The sequence below is a fragment of the Haemaphysalis longicornis genome, unplaced genomic scaffold (genome assembly GCF_048455015.1).
Source record: "Haemaphysalis longicornis isolate Haplotype H1 unplaced genomic scaffold, Haemaphysalis longicornis Haplotype H1 scaffold_8, whole genome shotgun sequence".
Lineage (NCBI taxonomy): Eukaryota > Metazoa > Arthropoda > Arachnida > Ixodida > Ixodidae > Haemaphysalis > Haemaphysalis longicornis.
The window spans coordinates 102,790,600-102,813,492 of NW_027526445.1; the positions used below are offsets into that span (position 1 = coordinate 102,790,600).

Sequence of the window (22,893 nt, forward strand, 5' to 3'; positions counted from 1 at the left end):
TAATTCTAAGATGAACCTCATATGTGGCCACTGCCAAGGTTGACTGGCACTTTTTGAAACCGGCTGTGGGCCTACACGTATACATGAACTGGAAATGGGTTTTTCCAGGGGTGAGTAAAAGTGCTATCATAGCCTACTGTAACTGTACATGGGCAGGTTGGACAATGCAAATGGACGATTCGCCTTTAAATTACCCAAAAAATCGTAACCCATTTGTCGACCTTGCGGATAATATGAGTAAACTCCACTTTACCATAAAGCGTTGTCGTGGTGTTGACACATCTAAACAACGTTTGGGTATCCTGGGGATATCAGAAATAGTAACATTTATAATAAAACCCAAAACGAAGGATACGCAAAACTAACATTAACATGTCGCAGCGCTTTACGCGTTCAGTAAAGTAGTAGTGTCTGTTTCCCCGGAAACCAGAAGAAACACCTTAGGTAACTTTCCCAGTCGCGTGTGATTGGTTTAACATTCCATCTGGGGCATTATTGCGCAATCCCCCCGAGATAACTGTCCCTGTCGTATGGTTGGGGATCAATTGTGGTATATTATTCCGCAATTGTGGTACACTCGCCGTTCTGAAAGGGCCACACTACGGTTCCGAAACCGAATACGGCAGCTTTCTGCGATTTTCGGGGTGTAACAAAATGTCGTTTAACAGACTTTTGTTACCGAATTTTTCTGCAGTAGCGATCTACCCCGACGACACACCAGAAAGAGACGTTGTCGTTAGTGTGGTGGTTGGCTTGCGAGGCCACCGTGGGTAGACCAACGTAGCTTTTCTCCGCCTAATGTTCCGGCTGCCCAAGTGCGTCGCGTCCTGCTCGCAATACATTTCTTCATCGTGAATCACCAATCTGTGAAGGTGGATTACCAGAGAGGCTCTTAAACGTAACACAGGAAACACATAATTTAGGCGACACGTTTGTCAATATTGTACTTTGTCGCATTTTGACGTCGGCCATCCCTAAAACGTTTTACATCTCGGAGAAGATACCCAGATGAACGTAGCTACTGATGTCGCTGTGTTTAAATGCGCTAAACCAACTCGGTGAGAGACAGCTCGGTTCGGGCAAAGACGATGCAATGAAGCAAGTTTTCTAGCACCAAATACCGCATCTACAGCTGCACCATAGCAAAAACACGCAGCTTGCGCAACGTCCAAACACACACACACGCCCAAGCACGCACGCACACACGCACACACGCGGGCATGCACGCACACGCACACGCACACGCACACGCGCACACGGACACAGAAATGGAGGGCGAAGTGAACACCTAAAGTGCACACTGGAGCGAAAATTTGTCGATCCCTAGCTGGTTTTTTTTTTTTGCTCCAAGAACTCGCAGTGACTGCGTACACTTTGTGATAGGTCGTGTGGTGCTGCTTTTTTTAGCGGAAGGTACAGTGGCCGAGGTTGCACAGTTCTGCGCAAACGCGAGGGACATTGGATTGGATTTGATTAGATTGGCTTGGCTTGGCGGGGCTTGGATTCGATTGCATTTGGATTGGATTAGATTAAAGTGGATTGTGTTGATTTGTGTTGCGTCATAGCCGCGGAAGACGGACTGGCACCGGCGCGTGCCAAGGTGTGCGCCTCAATTGCGCAGTAGCCAAGTCTGACGATGCACCGGAGCCGCTTGATAGCTGTTTCACGTGACTAGTGAAGAGTCGCCCTGAGCATGCGCGACGAGCAGCGACTAGACAGGACTGGACTGGACTAGACTGGATAACACTGAATTGGACTGGACTGGACTGGACTGGACTGGTCTGGATTGGACTTGATTGCTGAAAATTAGCTCACGCTACGTATATCGTGGCGTACCAGAGCTAAGCCACTACTAATTTTCTTCTCTGGCACTCGCAACCCTGAACCGGAAAAGAGACGCTTTCACTCCGCCCATCCGCACGAGCTCTGCTTTTCCCATGGCTGAACTGTGTGCCCAGACCGTCACTTCCGAGTGTTTTCTGCGCTTGTACGTGGAGAAGCAAGCTTCCTCTAGAAGTTCATGTATTCTATAACTCATCAAGTGACTTTTGTCATCGTAAAGGTACGCCTATAACTTGCCGAGATAGCGTGCCGAGATAACTTGCCTCTGGGTTGGACATAAAATTAATAAATTCATAAAAGTATACATTATAACAAAAGTTATTACAGATGCCTAAAAAATTTAACCCAATTTATTCCTTGTTTATCTACAAGTGCTGTTCATTTTATATAATAAACTATGTTGTAGCTTGCGTGATAAAACGTTTTAATAAAAAATTTACTGGTAGTAAAAAAATTTCACACAAAAAATTGGTTCTTCGAGAAAATACTAACGAAATATTTGTATGTAACTTCCCGACGGTACATGCTTTGAAATTGCCATAAAAAGCACTAATATATTTAAATTTTCTCGGAAAGCTAGGGTAAACAAAGGAAAATATAAATTTGAAAAACAAAATAAGTGAGTAATCAATGAATAAGTGTTTCAATGAATGAATCAATTTATTTTGGATTGGGGCCGTTGGGTACTGTTGGGTTTATTTTCGGAAAAAGGTGGGAGGCAGGAATTCCAGGTAGCTTGGCAGTTTGGATCAGTTGATTTGATGGTGTATTCAGGTCTTCACTGCGCACAGCCAAAGTCAGTTCACACACGAGGAAGTATGGCATCTTTTGAAGGCGACAAAAGAAAAGTGTACGTTGCCTTTGGGTTGTGTTGTAGCTTGAACCAAACTTTGTATGTGGGAACCTAGTGAGGTTTGTAGGTCTTATTTCGTTTTCTAGCTTGCCGGAATTCAATATATACATGAGCTGTTCAACCTGGGGTCGGCTGTTGTAGCTAGGATGCATGAGTGGAAGTTTGGTGGTGTTGGATAAGTGCGATCAGATATTGTTCTTCGGGAAATTCTCCAAGTTACTAGCTATGCCCGTCTTGAGTGTTGCTGTAGCTACCGTGTGCTTCCCGGAGAAAGTCTTCCACGCTCCACAGAAACTTCACAGCGATTGCTGGGTCGGTTGTTGAGTACCCCTGTTTACACGCTAGGTGGTTACGTTATGTAAATTGCTTATACTGCAGCGTTATGGCTCCTTCATAGAAAAGAGACAAAGGTTTACTTAATATACATTTGCTGTGAAGGAGGAATCAATTGGAAATGCAATTTGTATAGTGACCGCTTTTTCCTAGTTGTAGTGGTATCCGGGTTGCTATTTTATTCGATAAACACGCTGTTTCAATATAGTGCTGCAAATGCTGGTGGAGACAATTTGTCAGCTCGATTGGTGCAGGTCTGGTATTGAGGGAGCGTTGATCTTTTATACCTCGGTTGTTTCGATGAGTGAACCTCTTCAATTCTTAATATTTTTTTGCAGAGGTGCGTGCGATATAAGTTTGAGCGTGCGACGTACACATTTATGGTTGCGGCCTTTACGGCGGGGCTGGGAAGAGTGGTTGCTTGCGAAAGGGATTGGGCAGAGTCTTTTAGACCTCACATCGCTCTTCTGCCCGTGTAAATGCGGTAGTGTAAAGACATATGACCCAAGGTCTACTATGCGGTTTGAGCTAGTCAGGTATGTTCTTTTGTCTCTTGTTGCTCCGAGTTTGTGTTATCGTTTGGAGACGAAGCAATGGGAATGCGGTGCTGCGGTAGCTTTCGTTTACATCGGTTCTGAGCAGATATGCAGGGTCTTGTAGTAGATAAAGCGTCATTTCTGAATTTTCAGGTTAGACGTTCTAAATATATGCAATTGCACCACGGCTGATTCCTTGTCGCAGCGCCATCACCCAAAGTACTAATACTCAAGATGGCTTTATTGGAAAAAAGTAAATAAATAATTATTAATTAATTAATTCATTCATTCATTCATTCATTAAATCTTTTATGTACGTGCCCACCAATATTACGCGGCCTTACATGTGGTGCACAAAACCGAGAAAGAAATATAACGACAAAACAGAGTAAATAATGACACAAAAGATGAATTTCGACCAAGAGACACTGTAATACTTCAAGGAGACGTTTAAATACACAATGAATATTTTTAAAGATGGGAACATCATCACACCACAACATCAAAAAGGAGTTGCATTCCATTACAAGCCTAATCAAATTCGGAAGCGTTGTAATTCCACACCACGGTCTAGCTCCAGGCCGGGGAGTCACGTGTACCTATATAACCGGCATGTTCCTGGTGCCACCAAGCCACACGAATGCACATGGTTACGCCCACAGCACGGTGGGCTTTCAGTTCGTAACCGCCGGTGGCAGGACTTGAGCCAGTCCATGAACAACCCCTCAAAGCGGTCTTGTAGAAAGTTGGGAGAGGGGACATTTGTGCCATCGATGTGGTGCAATAGTCCATTGGCGCAGCAATAGCGTAGTATGCTGGTGGTTCAGGGTCCCAGTCCAGGTACCACTGGGAAAACACTGTGATCACAAGGGGCGCCCGGTGATAAGTTTGGTCATTGCTATAGTGCGATGACCGATGAAAGAAAAAACCGGCATCAGACTAGACAGACGAGCATGCCACCTCACTGACATGGCATTTCATAGGATTTTGGCTGACAAAATACGCCCCTGAAGCTTGCTATATCGCCCATGAAATGGCGTAATGTGGAGGATATGCTAGTCAGGGCACGTGATAACAAAGGTACCATTTTAACTGAAAACTCATTGTAGAAATGAGCGTTGTAAAAATTCATTTTCAAGTAATTCTGTGATTGTATGGGGATAAAAACGGCTTTTCCTTCTGATGCGCGTTTCCTACAATATATGGTGCACAGGCTCATAGTCATGAATAACCTTAACCAGTTTCGCACACCTAGTTAGGTATTTTTCACGCCATTTTTTTTTCTTGCTAACTAAAGGTTTGAGGGTTGCCATATTCCTTACATGTGCTCTTCAATGGAAAAGCGAAAAATTCAACGCCTTCGAAGGACAGGCCACAGGCCCTGCCAAACTACCCGACCAACATCGGTGGATATGCGAACTCCAACGCAACTTCCTTTTTGGTGCTGCAGCCTAACGCGGCTCAACGTATACATGTAATATTAGTTTAATGCCAAAAGATCTACTGTTGCAATGTAAAAAGAAATGTGGATACGTGGATATGCGAAGCAGCTCTGATGAAATATTTTTTTTTTTGCGGGGGGGGGGGGGGAGGTGGAAGGCGAGGTAGTTGCGTACAAAGTCACGTTACAGCGTCTGTCACAACAGGTGCTGTTCAGACATCCCGCGCAATGCATTGCCCATTCGGAATCACCTGCCTGCGTTGTATATTCGGTCCAGCATAGCCTAGCGAACTGTGACAATGGAGTTTCCAAGACCACACTGGCAGTGTTTTATTTCTCATCTCTGTATGAGGAAACCCGGTTTACAAAGTAGAAAAGTATAGTTTCTCTAGTGGAGGTGCATGGGCAGTAAAACGTCATCGGCACTTTTCAAACGTGATTGCATTCGCTACTTGTCTTAATAAACGCCATTATGAACGATAGAACTTTATGCCTTTTGAGCGCAGTACCTGTTGGTCAAAAAGCATGCTAGAAATAAAGCACCCGATAATTATTGTTTCTATCTGACGCCAATTCATTCCACGTTATCATAAAACTGGAATAAGAGTTCCACACTGAACGCTAAAACATGAGAAATGCCAACAAACCAAAATATCCGGAAAGAGTGCTCGGGTATTGACGCCGACATTCCTATCTATGTTCAAAATGTGCGAGACAACGACTACGGCCACTGTTACAGACCGGCCACACATTTTCTTGTTCTCTTCGTTCCTGGCAGAAAAAATCAAATCTGATGGAATGTTCGCCCCCCCCCACCCCAACTACCTGATGCCCTGTCTAGACCACTTATTACGATCGGTTTTCTGCAATTGTTTATGTAGCTCGAAGACACGCTAGACTTCTCAAGCAACTAGTGCCTTACGGTCGAACCTTCTATTTTCTTCAATACAGGCCTTCAACCGACTATAGCTCTCCTAGCTTCTGCGTGGACGAACAGTTCAACGGTCGAGTGCTCGATGTAAGTGGCTTTTGCACTTTGTTATTTCTGGTTTAATGTACCCACTGAAGTCATCATTGTGCCAAAGTTGGTTTCCTTTATTTTATATCACGGATATTTCCTATGCCTGAACGACGAGAAACAAAAACAGCCATTCCGCTGCTGGTTTTATTATAGCCGGTGCTTCGCGAAATGGTGGTCTCAAAGTTTCAGTTAACTTCAAGACATTGAAAATTAAGAAAATCAACAATAAGATGTTCGCGAAAGACTGGTATGTTGTGTTACATGCAAGGAAGGTTTTGGTGTGTCATGAAATCAAATTACAGGGAGTTCAATTTTGCACAGCCAGCATTGCTCCGACCTGACTTGTATATTCTACAATAAAGGCATGAACTTTGCAACCCACCATTACATGAGTAAGACTACTCCATTTTCATGGTTGTTTGAGGAAGTTTATTTACATCTTGATGCAATTTAACAGCCGTGCAGAGTCTGTGAGACATGCCTGGTCAACATTATTTTTGGAAAATTTTCCTTAATTTGAATAAGGCGTGAAGATTGGCATGTTAATATTGTTGGCGAATACAACGTAACAGCCGGATTATTAGGTAACAATGGTGATGTTTGCGATCTGTCGTCGCATTCGTGTGATACTTAATCACGATTAACTGCCTAGACCTGTCATTGCATTGCATCACTCCACAGCGCAGCGGTAGGGGAGCGAGTGTGTGGTTGTTTGGATGGTTTAATAGTTATTGAAAACACAACTTTTCATTTGTGACTTCATGTACTTGAATATTTTACCACTAATCTTCGCTTTGTTACAGTGACCTATTCAATATTCGTTTTTTTTTTCTACACTGTATACGGGAAACGGAGGGCGGCAACTTCTGAGCCCAACCTACACTGGCTGAGATTTTGTCTCTCAGGCAACTAAAGTAGTCAGTCTCATCAGAGAACAATGTTGCCTACTTGGATAATGACCGATGTAAAAATGAGCGCGAAAACAGGCAAGTCAATAAGGACGGTCGCCTTTTCTGCGGATTCAAACAGAAAGGCGTAAATTTTCATCTGAAGAAAAGGCGGCGGCAATGTCTGTGACCGTAAGATGGTGATAGTACAGTCAGTTTCGATGTCATCCACCATGGTATTTGCCGTGGTGTAGCTGGTCTATTATCAAGTAATTTCTGGCCGTACATTTTTGTAACACTAAACCAGAAAGTTTTGTGCATGCGCATAGCAGGGTTCGTACGGCGTAATTTGTCTGAAAATTGTGGGAATACGCTTTGCTAAAGACACTTATGAAATGAGCCCTGCAACAAATTTAACTGTATCACTGAAACTGTACGCAAAAGTTACTTTTTTTTCATAAATTAAGAGCCTGAGCTAAAGCGACATAGCTATGGGCCACCACATTTCGAGTCAGAAAATGGTCGCGTTACAAAATCAAGCAAAAGCACCGAAATATCAGAACCTCAAGCCATTTCACCGAAATGTCCTCAATGAGTTATTTCATTAGTTTAACAGTGTACCCCTAAGAAATTAAACGCCGAACTACAGTAACAACTTGTAACCGTGCAACAGCAGGAAGCAGCTAGCGCCCCATCTGCGGTGATGGTGATGATGAACAACTTTATAAGATGCGACTGCATCTCATTCACTCGCCTTGTCCATGCAGCGTCGTCGGCGTTCTTGTCATCCGCCTCTCCCCCATTCTCCTCGCCCCGCGAGCTGCGGTCTCCGCCGCTCACCCCCTCTCCTCTCCGATGCCCCTCTCTCGCGAGGGGCATTGGATTGGATTCGAATGGATTGGCTTGGCTTGGCTGGGCTTGGCTTGGATTGGATGGGATTTGGATTGGATTGGATTAAAGTGGATTGTGTTGGATTGTGTTGCGTCATAGCCGCGGCAGACGCACTGGTGCCGACGCATGTGCAGTACTCTCTCTTCCACGGTCTCCTCTCCTTCGGGCGCGCGGCGCATATAACCGGTGTGCCGCTCTCCGGCGGCCTTTCGGTCGACAGTTGCTCTCCAGGTGCGCTTGAACCCCCCTCAGCGTCGCATCAAACCAGGGTTCCCGCGAGGGGAGGTGGACGTACTTTTTGGTCCATGAATCCTTGCCAAACACTTCGTGTCCGCTAGGACCAAAGGAACGACACATTTCGGAAGTCTTCCTACATATCTCGCCCCTGGCCCTTCGTAGTCGGCGGAAATGTTGCTGCAACACCCTTTTTTGTCCAGTCCATGTGCACGTGTACCCATTACAAAATAGTTTTCTTTAAATTTACACCATTTTAGCCAATCAAGAGGGAGCTGAACAAGTACTGGCCTTCACTGACGAGTCCTGAAGCACGCTACTTTACATTTTGGTAAGCTATGTAATTTCATAACACCCTCGGCTTAAATTACAGTTTAAAAAATATATCCTAAAGGTTAGAACTTTATATCAGTGGCCCATTATCTGCTATGATGAGAAACTCTGTTGTGTCACGCTTGCTATATATTCATCCAATAAATTCACTGGCAAGGCGGGCTACCTAAACCTAAACCGGCGGGAGAGTTCCAGTGAAGCAAAGCCCGTCACTCCACTCTCCCGTGAACATCGAGAATGTCGGTGAGCACAAGAATCATGGAAACATGCAGGTGTCAGTTTAGCTATTCATTCATGCATCCGACATGACAGCAGATGTGGACGCATTACAAAAGTGAATGCATAGGCTAATAAATATGAAATACAATTTTGCCAAACAGGTTTTGATGATTCCGTGTGGCGGGGGCATCAACAAATTAAATATCGTGAAGCCTGCTTATAGTTTCCCGCAAAAAAAGTAACCTGAACTATGCATTGAAAACGACTACAAAGCATATTTGTGAATGCGAATTTTTTTTTTCAAATAGTGATTGGCTGTACCAGTGGCGTTGAATACAGGGGCGGCGTAGGATATAGGGGCTCCTCCTGGAAGTTTATTTATTTGGCTTAAAGAAGCTGTTTTTTCTGGCACTATTAAAACGGCCAGGGCTAGTGGTGGGACTGAAGTATACAAGTAGCGAATATAAGCTTCCTGCGGGACCTGGAAGAGGTACCAGTTATTTATATACCATAAAGTATCATTCATATCTTGACGACATTCAGTTATAATTGGCGGTGTAATGTGTATATTACATTATAGTATACCTCTGAAAATAATATCCATTATTACATAATATTCATCTCTACCCATACAAAGGCACCCGGCTGACTGACTGCCTGAGTCACTCATGGAATAATGAACGCTTCGCATAAACTGCTGCACCTACAGCACTCAAATTTTGAGATTACATCAGTGTCATTGTGTGTGTGGTGTTCTAAGGCGAGATTTGTCGACATTTTACTACTAACCGAGGAAAATAGGCAAATTTTGTATTCCAAAATTGTGAAGATTGCGCTCACCCTTTCACATATCGAAGTGCTTTTTGCTGAAATGCGTAGCCGTTAACATTAACTAAAATTAATTTAAGTCTTCCTCCTTAAGCCATCTGCTGAAGAAATCTTGTGGAAACACTAAGAATTTAGCACCAAACGCGGAAAACTACGCTTTGAACTAATTCCGGGTAGCGCAAACACCGCTGGAAATATAGGCTACGTACCAAACTTTGGCCGCGGTTACAGCTAATATCTTAGGAAAGCTACAAATAATTCAGTATTGTAAAACGTGCCCCCAAAGAATCGTTAAACTTGGCTCTTTAAACAAGCAACAAGATAGCTAGTTCTTACAAATACACGGTAGTGTATTTTTGCTGCCGGTATGTCGTATTGAAAAATATCTACTACAACACTATTATTTTTACCGCTACTTCTAAAACTAGTATTGCGACACAAGCTACCAAAACAACGACCGCGTTTGTGAACGGTTCAATACTTTTTGTCAGAACAAATCAAAATTAAACTTCGCGTGGTCGCAAGTTTTGCTCAATAATATAGTTTGTGCTAAAAACACCATTCAAATTATCAGTGAGAGCCTACAGAAATTACAGTAAGTGAAAAAGGTTAGGTTTTTACATTTTAACTCAAATATTTTCTGCTATAGGCGACACCAGTGGCAGAAACATGGTTCCTGTGCCGGCGACATACCGGCACTCAACGGTATCTTCAAGTTCTTCAACTCTACCCTCGCCGTCTACCACAAGTACAACATATTCGAGTAAGCTGTAATATCTCTCTTTTATATCTTGCAAGTCATTTAGCGTTTTTACACGGGGCTTCAAACACTCCGTTTGTTCACTATTTTACTTTTTCACCATAGCTCAACTAACCAGGCGCGCGTGATGTGGTTGGTTATCCTTTTCGTTGCAAGTTTTTCAGAAAAGCTTGCCCTCACGAGTTTTTAAGACAAATCGACAGTTTATAGCATATCGACAATCGTCATTCTCGTGGATACATTTTCCTTTTAGGTTCCTGGCGAATAGCCTGATTAGGCCAAGTCCAGTGAGGACGTATTCGGTAAGTGCCTGCATTTTTATTGCGAATATCTTACACTTCTTCGTTTGATTTGCACATCTAGGCTAACTGGTATTCTTGTTCGACTTTTTAGTCTTAGAAAAAGAGAGCCAAATTTAAACGGGGGGGGGGCTCCAGGTTTCCTTACATTGAAGTACTGTAATACGTAAGAAAGTAACAGATCCCTGTATATCTAAGGATGGGCTTGTAATACGCCTATATTGAGAAGGTTGACTATATCTCTCAACGTTGCCGCACCGCACGCGAATGTCAGAGTTTTAGCTGCACAGCATTGCTTGGCTGTTGTCATTGTCATGGGCACGAGGTATTCGGAGTGCCGTTTGGCCTCAGCCGAGCTTTCTACGCCTACGTGAAATCGCATCATTACCGCGAACAGGAAACAACTTTGAGAACCCCATAAAGCGGGTGGCCAGCCATATTTGAAGTCGTAAAAAGGTGCAAAAAAGCACCATCGTACTTTCAAAAACCAACTAAGCGCCGAGATTTTAAAAATAAAGGAAGCCCACACTAGCGTGCAAGGCTTGAAGGTAGCGAAGCTGTATGCTCTTTCACAACCATTCGGAATGTTTAAGTCCACGATGGTAGCCCACCTGCTTCTTCGTTACTGCCGCAACGACCTTTATTCATCTATCATTGTTGCAATAACTGTTTGCTTCTTCCAATTTTTGGAAGCGATAATCATTGGACATCACCTTCGAGCAGAGTAAGCTAAGCCATGTATTTCTCGTTCCGAGGAAGTGTTGCCCCTAATACGGCGAACGCTGGAGTCTTTCTCGTTCCGAGCAAGTGTTGCCACGGTTACGACAAACGCTAGAGTTTTATTTTCGGCCAGGTGGGTATGCTTGGCTTGACAAACGTCCGCTGGGGCCGCTGGGTGGTCGCTGCGAGTCACGCACACGTGAGCTCTCAGCATTATTCTGATATTTTTAACTGCCGTACAGTCGCCGAAACCTTGGCAGTTCTCCCTAAGTGGATATGCTTTGGTTGACCAACTTGCGCGGGGGACTTTGAGCGGTCGTCGCGACGCATGCACACACGAGCGCTAGGCATATGTTTAGTTCTGTTAACTGCCGAGTGGTCGCCGGGAGGACCACGCTCACGTGCGCGCGATTGGCAATTTGTTGGTATTTTTAACTGGAGACTCGAAAAATTACCATTTCCTAAGCAGCTTCGCTGCTAAATAACTAAATAACTGACTGAAATACCCCGTAACAAAAATAACATCACGAAATAGCTTTATCGTACACCAGTTTTCAAAGTATTTGTGAAATCTCCCACGAGAGGGTATGGCCGGAGTAATGAAGAAAGGACAGTGCTATGTGGCCGAGCACCGGGGTGTCACGATTCTCAAAGAAGAACCAACATAAAATAAAACACATCTAGCGCTCTGGCGCCTCTAAAACGGATTTTTCAAGGCAATGCACCGTAGTTAAGAGGGATAAGACAGCCGGAAAAAGAAAAGGATTCCTAGTAGTGACTCCTGTCTCACGAAAGTCCTATAACTGTAGCGTGCTTGTTTGAATAAAATCTTCGTTCAATCACTATACAGCACAACGTCGTAATACCACACCCTGGCGCAAAACTTTAACACCCGCAACAGTTGATGTCCTGTGCTTTTTTATTTACTTTATTCACGCCCGTGGGAGGCGTTTTAATTATCAAAGGGGCCTTTAAAGGCCCAATAAAATGTTTGTCCTTCATCCTAGTCGAATTGGTAAGCGCCAATTACACACATTTTGTCTCTCTCTATTTACAAAAAGGCGTTGAAGTACTGATGTGCTCCGCCACAGATGCAAGAAAGGCAAGAAAAGGACACTCCTTTGTGCGTCAAACATCAAGGAATCTCTAAAACTGGCATAATACAGTAGCTACATTTTTACCCCAGGGCAAGAATTACGGCGCTTGTATATAACGATTTAAGTTTTTTTGCAAATATCCGGCTTCCTCGTATGCTTTTGAGAGACTGCACACCACAACCAGCAAAATAGCGTTGTGAAAGAGCTATCGTTCTCAAGCCGATTGCTATTTAAAAAACACGACAAAAGCATCTAAAAAGGCAACGAAGAAAACACAAGCAAGCCAACAATGCCCCCTGCTTGTCTTTCTGGGTTACTATAATTGCTAGCAGTGTTTTAGATCACCCTATTAAAAGTTTGACCCGCATTTGCTAGAAGCACTCTTGTGGAATGCAGATGCGTATGGTGTAATGCATACAAAAACTTCAGCTGCCGATATTATATAAATTATACGATTTGCAAGCGCAGCCGTAATAGCTAACGTGCAAAGAGAGAAAGAGAAAATTACCATTCTCTGACAAACATGATTACTGTGGCGTGGAAAAGAGAAGTACCGGTGGAGGAAATGATTGAAGAGATAGCACAGTTCAAGGTTGTGCTGTCATGCAATGATTGTAGGGTCTAAAATGCCTTGAACTAGTACTGTACATTCCGCACTATGCATGTTCCGTGGAGATAATTTTGTATTTCACGCGCTCATTGAATAAAGAGCACTGCAAAATTGTTACGACAAAGGCGGTCCAGTTAACTGTACTAGCATGCATAAACTACTGGCTAGTGTAAATTATATTTTTATGAGGGATTTGTTCAGACAAGCGGTGACACTGCTTGGACCGATTTCCAAGAGTGTAAAGCTGCGAGTTGTGATAAGCGTACACTTTCCGACCAAATTATACAGATTAGGGTTGCACGTATGATTGCAATGCAGACACCACTGGATACAGGAGGTCCCTTCGGGCAATACGCGTGTACTAAGACATGAGGCGTTAGTTCTGGTTTCGCACAGAAATTATGATCGAATAGCTGCGCCGAGTGTGTGCGAATCTCGACCTGGCTTAATTAAACTAGCGGTGGGTCATCTCGCAAGTTTTTACGACTATGGGCCTCAAATTTGCTCATGCAATGTTGACAGTCTTCTCGTGTTGGGTGCAGAAATGGGGATCTGCGAACCACTGGAAGTATGCTACGCTTCTCCTGGGTGGTGTTACGAGCGATGCGGTTGTCCCGTGGCCAAGACACAAAAGAAACGTGGCGTTTCGCTCGAGCAGGCGTAACGTTATTAAGGGAAAATTTACACGGTCTCGGTACGATTGCCGATGCCAGATAAGCAGTGATTACTGCTTAAAAAGCATCGTACTGACTTTACCAAAAGATGAACCTTTACCCGCCCGTACATATTAGAAAGGGCGCGTCAAGGTCAAGCGTATTATAAAGTAAGATACAATTTTCAAGTAATTGTCGATAACGTTGTTATTGCATGGGAAGGTGTGAGTAATATTTTTAGCGACAAAGCAATTTGCGAAGCCTCAAATCGGTAGAATGCTGGCTGAAATAATTCTTGCTAGGGCACTCACTTGAATTGCTTTGTACAAATATACGGTACCTTCGGCAATAACCTTGATACTACGATGTTGATATAGCTGGATACCCTCAAAAAAGGCTAAGAATGGTGCATTCACCAATGACACGCAAAGTACATCATATTCATGTTTAATATGAGAAACGATACTTGACCCCAGGTATCTACCCATGGGAGAACGTTAATATGCAGCCGCGAACTACGGTGCTTTCACATTTGATAGCTATTTAAGGCTTTTTATGACAAGCACGCCACTCCTCAGCCGCCTTTTGCCTTCTGCAGCATATATGACTGCGCAGTACTGTGCCCGAAATGTACAACTAGGTCAGTCTCAGCGGATAACTACCTGTTTTTTAAAAGGCGCATTTGCGTTCGCAGGCATCAATGTGGTGGTTCAGGCTTTTACAGCGTCGCCGACAGCTGGAGACGTCGATTGAACGTGCCGTTTTAGAAACAAAATGTTACAAATTTGGGGTTTTCCACAAACCGTAATTGCTTCGGCAGTACTACGAATGTCTCCGGCTCCCATGCGATGAGAAGGCGAGGAGACTCTGAGAATATTTAGCGCTATTCCTCTTTGTCGCCGCGGATCGTACCAAATCGTCCCCAGAAGTCACGCGCTCACGTCTCATATGTATGGTATTTCCGAAGACCGTCTAGTATACATCGAATGCAAAGAACGAGGTATATACGCACTTAAAACTACCTCCCTATATTTGACGTCCCGGCTTGTGAAGTAGTAATAAGGTATGCTCATTGTAGCTGTTCTCGCCATTTATTTTGGCAGGTTGGACTCTTCTTTACGTCGCTTTTTGTAGCCCATGTCTTCTCCCGAGCTCGTGCATTCTTTGGATGATGGAGCAGTCGTCTGCTCTATCCTATTTCTATTCATTAATCCAGTCTGTACTCTACCTATGAAGCGACACAGCTCCATGCTTCTCCACTGCTCCAGCGTTTAAGTGCTTGATCACAGTCCTCAAGGGGCTCAGTTCATTTCAGTGGCACAAAATAGCGCGTTCATGATTTTGGATATACTTCATGTTCTCGCATTTTGTTGATACGGTTGTCATAGTAATAAATGTGGCAAATATACAGATGGTAGCAGTATAGAATATGAGGGCCTGCATCGACACACACTCCTGGGACCTCAATCTCTAGAATCAAATTCATGAAACCGTCTCTAGAAGAGAACCGCACCAGATTTTTTAAAAGTTACGGCGGGATACATGCAACAGCACAGAAGAAGAACAACGGGAAAAGCACTCGTAATATTATTAATCTTTTCTGCCCTTGTGTTTAGCGCGCCCTCTGTTGAAAAAGATGACGCCTCGCCTCCCTCGTGCCCATCATCATCATGACGATGTATCATTAAAGTACTCATCTGAACGGGTCTCGGCGGCTCGTCCCTTTTCCCACATTTTTGGTGCCGAAAACCCGTTGCTCGACGTTCTCCGAGTTTGCGACGAACGGCTGGGAGAACTGGGAACAAGGGACCTCTAGAGGTGAGCCATTTCGACCGCCTTCTCACCTCTGGGGAACAGAAATGAAACCACCTAGCAGCCAACCCGTTGAGAAAGGTTGGGCCAGCTAAAGAAGAAGAAACCAACCGGACCCATTCGTGCTGCACCTTTGCCGACACACATGACATGCGCCTTCGCCATTGCGTACCTGCCAGAATGCTGGCGCTGACCTTTTGCCAGTGAGTCCGATCCCATCATCGACGTCTGTGACGCTGGACTGGACCATGGAGGCCCTATACGAAAGGCGGCGGATCGTCCGGGAGAAACTGGCAGATGTGATCGGCAAGGTAGAAGACTTTCTTCGCGTCGACCTACCACCCATAGGTGAGTTGACTCACCTGTCCGAAACTCTGAGCAAAAGGAGTCATTGATCCAGATTAACCGAGAGGTAGAAAACACCGTAGAAATTGAGAACCTGGAATGGGAGATGTTTGGAGCATTTGATGTTGAGGCCATGGTCATATCGGCAAAAGTTAAACTGGAAATGAATATAACCGAGGCCAGAACTAAACGGCAAGCTCTCATTATGTCCATCAATACCCAAATTAGGTCAGGGATCAGACAGTGCCGGGAAAATACGGACAGCGAAAACGAAAATAATATTCTGGTAATAAAAAAACAGGAAGACCAGAACAAACATGAATTGAAATCAGATGGTGTAGCACCTGTAAAGGACAAGAGTCTTGATTTCTGCGCAGCAAATAACTTGTGAAATACGATGGACAATAACACCCCAACAGAAGTAGGACTGATTCTGGGTACAGCGAAATCGGTGCTACCAGAAACCATGCCGAAAGAGAAGAAATTTGGAACCGGTTTATTTCGCAACGTGACACATTCAAGACACAAGCGTAAATATTGAATACAGATATCAAGTTGAAGCTGGAAGACCGAGTCGCGAACAGCCTGCGGAAGACGGAGAAAAGGAAGCTAAATAAAAGACGAAGGAAGATAGCGACTATCATTCTGCAGAATTCTGCATGGCCTTTAAAAGTGATACGAGTAATGCAAGCTTCTGTGATGGACAAAACGACTGCCGGCTGGCGAACGAAGTTTCCACCCAGAAGAGGGACTCCTTTCCGCAGATCAGCGGCTTCTCAGCAAGACAACAGGTCTATGCTTCGGCACGCTAACAAGCGTCGTTTCCATTGATGGAAGCAGAAGCGGTGAGGTCCCTGAATCTGCTTGATTTAACGGACCTGATTTCTCGATGCCTGCCAACTGGACCACTTTCCCGCCATGGACTATAAAGACGCAGTGAAACTTATAACCATTTTCGCGCGGGGGAGGGTGTTTAAAAAGATGACCCCTCGCCTCCCTCGGGCCCATCATCATCATGACTATGTATCATTAAAGTACTCATCAGAACGGGTCTCGGCGGCTCGTCCCTTTTCTCACACCCTCATAATAAGAACAAGTATGAACCAACTTCTCCAAAAATGTGTTTTACTGAAGAACCACCGTCTACGCAGATGCCGTGACCTAGACACAAACCTAATGACAATTTCGCGAGTGGCAAAGAACGTGACGCGTCTCAAAAACAAGATGGTGCGGGTTGTTTTCTCGCGTCTTAAATGACCTAAATTGCCTCGATCCAACGTCAAAGTAAACAACAACAGCGAGGAAACATCCATGAAGCAACATTTTTAAGAGGTAGCTTGGTGCTCCACGTAGGCAAACAATATGGTAACTTAGTGGCCTCGCTTTTTGATCGTTCCTGTGGCAGTGTGTAATCTCAGTGAGGGAAAAGATTCAATGATATTGAGCGCAGTTCAATGGTTTTGATCCAAAATCGGGAAAATTTACGTTATTTAAAAAAAATGCTTTGTTCGAAATAATTGTTGCTAAACAATGTGGAATGTATTATGGTCATACATCGACACGACGGGCACATTTGTAATCACCAAATTCTCCAGCTTTCCCATTTTAGAAAATTAAAGTGACAGGGTGGTACCTGACTTACCTCTAAAAGATTTGAAATAAAACGGTAGCGTGCTCAGGATGATAAATTTCGTCGTTTGTTATCGTTTCCAAGCTATATCGACTTCAATTGTGTTATGTACTGACATTGAGGTGCGGGCGGCTTCTTTACCCCAGGTCATCGCTAACAAATGATTGCTGTTCAACGAGATCCACCGTGGTGCATGACCTACTCCAAGCGTTATGGGGTTGAAAACACGACGCGCGGGAAATGGATGAGCTGTTTTTGAAGATTAACATCTTGTCACTTCGTATCGTGGAGGTTTCGCATGATATATCTGCTGAACAAGCTTTCAAAGTAAACTCGTTACCACTGGTTGATGCAAATAATTAGACCTCAAGCGATTTCCTTTTTTTTTCAAATACGGAAGTTTTAACAATCCCTAGCAGCAGTGCTTGGTTGATCACGGTATTCGAACATTGTTAGAACAAATAGCTTTTAAACCAAATGATGATTTACCTACTATAAAATCTATTGATAGAGCCACTTCAATGTTCTTCCACAATAGTTCCTCGGCGATAACCGCAGGTTCTGCAATTTTTATTGCAATTATATCAAATGAAATTAGCGGTTAATAATGTTCTGAATGATTTGTGTTAAATTTTTGTTGAAACTGCTACATTTTCACCCATCTTTTTAAGTGGCATTTGTAACATTTGTTTATTTCATTACAACGTGTCATTGCAGGCGGCGGAGATACGTAACGCCCTGTCGGACGATATTCGGGAAAAAGTGAACATCGTATGCAGCCAGAGAGTTGCTGTGAGTATTTATTTGCGTCCTCGAGTAAGCTCAATACTTATTCCACTTCCGCGGTGAGAGTAACGTTTCCGATAGCGTATTGCGGTAAGAGGTGGCTTCAATTTCGTGCACAAAAGATGTTTGAAGTTTTTTTTTTCAGAAACTCAGCCACACAGAAGCTTTTTAATTTTTCTTTTCACCTTGTCACGAAGCTAGCGCAAATATGACCTCAAATTTCGGCATCTCGAACCGCCCTCACCTCACTTTAACCCTCACCTTACACCCTACCCAATATGAAACCAAGCCCATGCTGTTTGTTTAGTAATCGCATGTTCATTTCTTTTTGAAATAAATTTCTTGGTGATACACACAGTCTGTACCGTATACTTGATAACCGTCATCCGCCAGTTTTTCCTATCGGTTGTTACACGTTATCAGATAAATATGTAAACCTAGGAATGGTGCCGCCATCTTTCATGCTTTTCAGAGAGCCCAACGGCGGGTCATACATAATAGTATGCGACCGAAACTTCTTTAAATGGAGCATCCATGTTTTTATCTATTTGCTGTCAGAAATTCTTTCAATGCTTCCTCTTTTATCTCTACAATTTTAACTGAACTCTGTGTAATGTAACGTTCTGTATCACAAACCTTTCCGATCAGAACAAAGACGCACCGGTGCTGACGGAGATCCGGTTCTGCCTGGACAAGGAGCTCAAGCCGGTCAACTGCCAAGGAAAGAACGGCGGCTGCGGAAGGCGCAACTACTACTTGCCAGCGCGAGGATAGCATCATAGTCTCCTCACATTAAGCGCCAAAGAAAAGAGAAATCCTGTTTACAGAACATTTATTTAAATGTGGTGTTTGGGTGTAGTTTTGTTTTCACGTGTTCGTGAACATAAACTTCAAGAGGAGGATTTCCTGTTTAAAGTAGAAAATGCAAATTTGGGTATACAACAAGCCAAAGACTTTGATCAGAACCACTGAACTGTTAAAATTGTAAATACCCTGCAAGTTGAATTCTGAACCAAGGGACATATTTACGTCGAGGCAATATTTACAGCTGTATTTTAAAGTCAAACTTTGTATTTTGGTGGCGTTTGGCGAAACATTTGTCAGAATAGTTTCTGATTACCTAGGGGACCATATGCAAAGGTATCAATCGCATTGAAGAACATGTTTTTATGGTTGAACTCCAGCAATAAAATATCGTACACTACTAGTATTGTCTCAGCTTGGAATAAAATACTGGTGGTGGAAAATATTTACGTACATGAATTCGTTTTCTTACCATTGGGCACTTCCAGTTTTCATAATTTCCAAGGAAAGTCATTTTCGCCCCAAGCGGGTCGCGCGAAATAAAAAGAAAAGTTATCCTGAAACGTTTGCCTAACTACATTGTATATTTTTTGTGTATTAATGACGTGCCCCCATTATGAATTCAGGTGTTTTTAATATTCTTGCGGTGCAGAAGTGCCATCATTACTGCTCGCACCGTTGCAGAATAGTTCGTTTTGAGCCGGCTTGAGGTAACTTGGACAAAGCTGCAGATTGAGAATGAAGTTATCATGAAGTGATCAGTATCACTCTAATCGTAATTGGTGTTCGTTATGGGAATAATTACCTAATGCACTGAACTTTCACTTACGCAGTGGCGCCGTTAAGGCTCAGCCTCCATCCTCCTTCTGAGTCATTTAGAAGTCATCCCGGTTATGTGGCGGGGATGCACAAGCGCTGGGATGAGGCTCACGAGGAGCTCGAGAGCAGGTGTGGGGCCTCCGCGCTTTTCGAAAAAAAAAAACGATTACCATGTTCGGGATCCAAACTGGGTCCCCCGCCGTGTGCAGCCCGCGTCTATTTCACAGAACTGTCGTCGCGTTCGGGTCGCTCAGCATTTACTATGGGTTCGTACCGCAGGCGTTGGCTTTGATCATAGGCTTAGATGACTTGTACTGCGGCTTCGGACTCTGGTAGTTTGTATTTTATATTCTAGGAGGGTAGATTGCAGACTTTGAATCATTTCAGTTGCCGGGGAGAAGGCTTTGTGTTTTAACTATCTTCTTCTGAATAGGAGAGCAGACTTGACAAAACCCAAGTTTACGCTGGTGCGTACCACGAGATCTGCTGTTTTTTTAGTCTTCGCAGCTAAATTGCGAAGGTGAACGAATTTTACAGCTGTCTTCCAAGCTGAGTGGCACAAAAATTTAGCGTATCCCCAACCTGCATAAATTGCAGGGTTCTTTTTTCACAGTTTCACCACCTGGACTGAATTTATGGAATTTGGAAAGAAACTACCGGTAGTGTGCGAATCGGGTGTCTTTGCTACACCAGGCGCCAAAATTGAACAGAGATGGGGGGTTGGGGCAGTGCACGGGCTCAATCAATAAACCTTCCCTCCTCAACAAAGCTAGGGATGCTCCTTTACTCGTTTTTTTATGCCCCGTACCTTCAAAAAACCATGTGCATGAGCTCGCCCTGCAGACTATTTGTTATGTATTGCATGATGGCATGATTATTTCCAAATGTATGTATTCGTACAGTGATCTTGTAATTGAACTGCGATTGGTGTTTAGATGTTGATTCTCCTAGGCCTTGCTTGCGCGCAGTTTAAATACGGTAAAGTTCTTCAGGCCTGTGACTGGGATGTTGTAGGTTTTAGATCCGTTATTTTAGCCGCGAGAACGCTTTCCGGAATAAACGTAGCTATGAAGTGACAACATTCGCGTCCCCATGTTACGTTCAACAACGAAAGAATACGAATTGGGTACCATTGTTCAGTACTACATTTTTTAAATCATATATTTTTTTACGATTTCAAATGAAGGGAGCGTTGAGGTGCCATGAATAAAGGGTTCTTATTTTCTTGATTTTTTAGCTTACTGAAATATTCAAACCTATTTTTTTAATTTCAAGACTTATTCCCGAGGTTTCCTGCAGGTAATTCTTAAATATATTCTTTTTCTTCTCTATTATTTTTCCTGTTCCGCCGTGATTGGGTCATTCGGAAGCAGGGATGTTGCATGCTTGACGTATGATAACACTGCAATCCACATGGTCGTGCCAACTGAAGGATGCCATGATTTAGAGCGGCTAAAGGTATCGTTCGCATGCAGCCGATTGCGGAGGTGTACAGAAGCGCTTTCTTACCGTGTGAGCAGAGGAAGTGCCGCCGATTTCCCCTTTTGTGTCGGAACCCCAATCGTGATTTTATCGGCTTACTGAAACCAGGAACTAGAGTAAGGCGGGACAAAATGAGGCGTGGCGCAAAATGCGACATTTTGAATTTGCCGCCCTCTAAAGCTAACACAAAAACTATTTTTTCTTTCTCTCTTTCAGCTACAAATGCCGGTAGTTGTCCATAGTTTCTGGTGCAAACGTTAGTGACGACACCGAGCGTTCGCACGGAAACAAATGCGCGGCAGATGTCAGTGTGTTCGCGACCTGCCAAAAAGAGTCGAAATTATGCTCGAAAGATTTATCGGATACGTGCATGAGGGCATATAGTTTCATAAAATTATAACTAGAGGGAAAACTGGCGCTAGAGTCAACGCGAACATGGCGGCGGCGCTTACGGTTCAAAGGGAATGATGGGTAATGCTGGAACCGGATTCCGTAGAATCGACACGGGCCTCGGGCTGCGCAAATCGTCTTTTTTGATAAAAAAAAAACACTGATTGCCCGGTTCTCTGGCGACAAATACCATGGCAAACAAAAAAGTTAGTGACAAAAAACTAGTCTTTAAGAAATAAAAAGGCGCGTTTAAATAAAAACCATACGCAGAGTCAAGGAGGTTTGTGGAGCAGGTTTGCCATTTGCCGCCAACTACAGCAGGACGCGGTTTTTTGTTTAAAGTAGTTGTAAAAGATCCGGCGCTGGTAGTTTTTGATACTAAAAAAAGTTTTGTGCTCATATAAAAGAGACGCCAATTGCGTTTGGAGAAGTTATTCTTGTCTGAATTAGTGATATTCATCAAGCAGCGTTCCTATGAGTTGCCGGTACTGCTGGTCTAAACCGTAGAAGCCGGCGTTCGCACGGAAGGTGTGGTGGCTGTTTTAAGCGATTCGTAACGGTCATCAGATGCGATGATAAATTGCTCTGCCGAATGAGCAGCGCCGCAACTTCTAATTAGCAGACAAGTTCAGCGTACAGAGCGCCGTCATTTGTGTTTTCGTGATTGCTGCGCCAGCAATGCATTGATTACCCACCTAATTCGCAACTCTAGTTATAAAACATTCCACTCAGGGCGGTTTCAGTGCGTGCGCGGCATGCAGTTCAAGAAGAAACGTATTTTTGATCGCTTCTTCCAACACCTCGCGTAGGCAAATGCGTTCATGTTAACAAAAAACGAAAACGAAACTGCCTGCAATCTATAGTAACTTCCACAAGCCATCAAGCGCCAATCCGAACCCATAGTTACCCATCACGCCCATTGAGCATAAAGTTTCTTAGTAAGTATACTAGAGAGGAAACTGCGCCTTGCAAGCCATGTCGTCGTGGGGCTGCTTTTGAAGACCCCCCCTTTTTGGCTTGGCCTCGGCATGACAATTAGATTGTTAAGATGTTTCTGGGATTTGCTTTCTTCACTATGCATTAACACGTTTACGAGGTACGAAGAAGCCCACATCCTGCCTGTTCGTTGGTAGGCTTGTTCGGTGAAACAGCAGGCACTGCGTGATCGCCCCAGACGTTGCTGGGAAGGACGCATGACTGAGCGGGTAATATGCCGCCGCGAAATTTGTAGCTGACGAAAAGAATAAACAAAACGTACCTCGACGTAG

At 43.9% G+C, this 22,893-nt stretch overlaps 1 protein-coding gene across 2 annotated transcripts in view; it reads left to right on the forward strand.

Annotated features, from left to right (window-relative positions):
* LOC144149957 (ribonuclease Oy-like) overlaps positions 1-19,379 on the forward strand; it is a 55,610-nt gene extending 36,231 nt beyond the window's left edge. For both annotated transcript variants that reach the window (XM_077681710.1, XM_077681711.1), the window contains 6 exons: positions 5,957-6,023; positions 8,299-8,369; positions 10,068-10,181; positions 10,432-10,480; positions 18,062-18,136; positions 18,779-19,379. In XM_077681710.1, coding sequence (XP_077537836.1) covers positions 5,957-6,023; positions 8,299-8,369; positions 10,068-10,181; positions 10,432-10,480; positions 18,062-18,136; positions 18,779-18,904 — 502 coding nt within the window. In that variant the 3' untranslated portion in view covers positions 18,905-19,379. The remainder of the gene's footprint in view (positions 1-5,956; positions 6,024-8,298; positions 8,370-10,067; positions 10,182-10,431; positions 10,481-18,061; positions 18,137-18,778) is intronic.
* Positions 19,380-22,893: the final 3,514 nt, after the last annotated feature.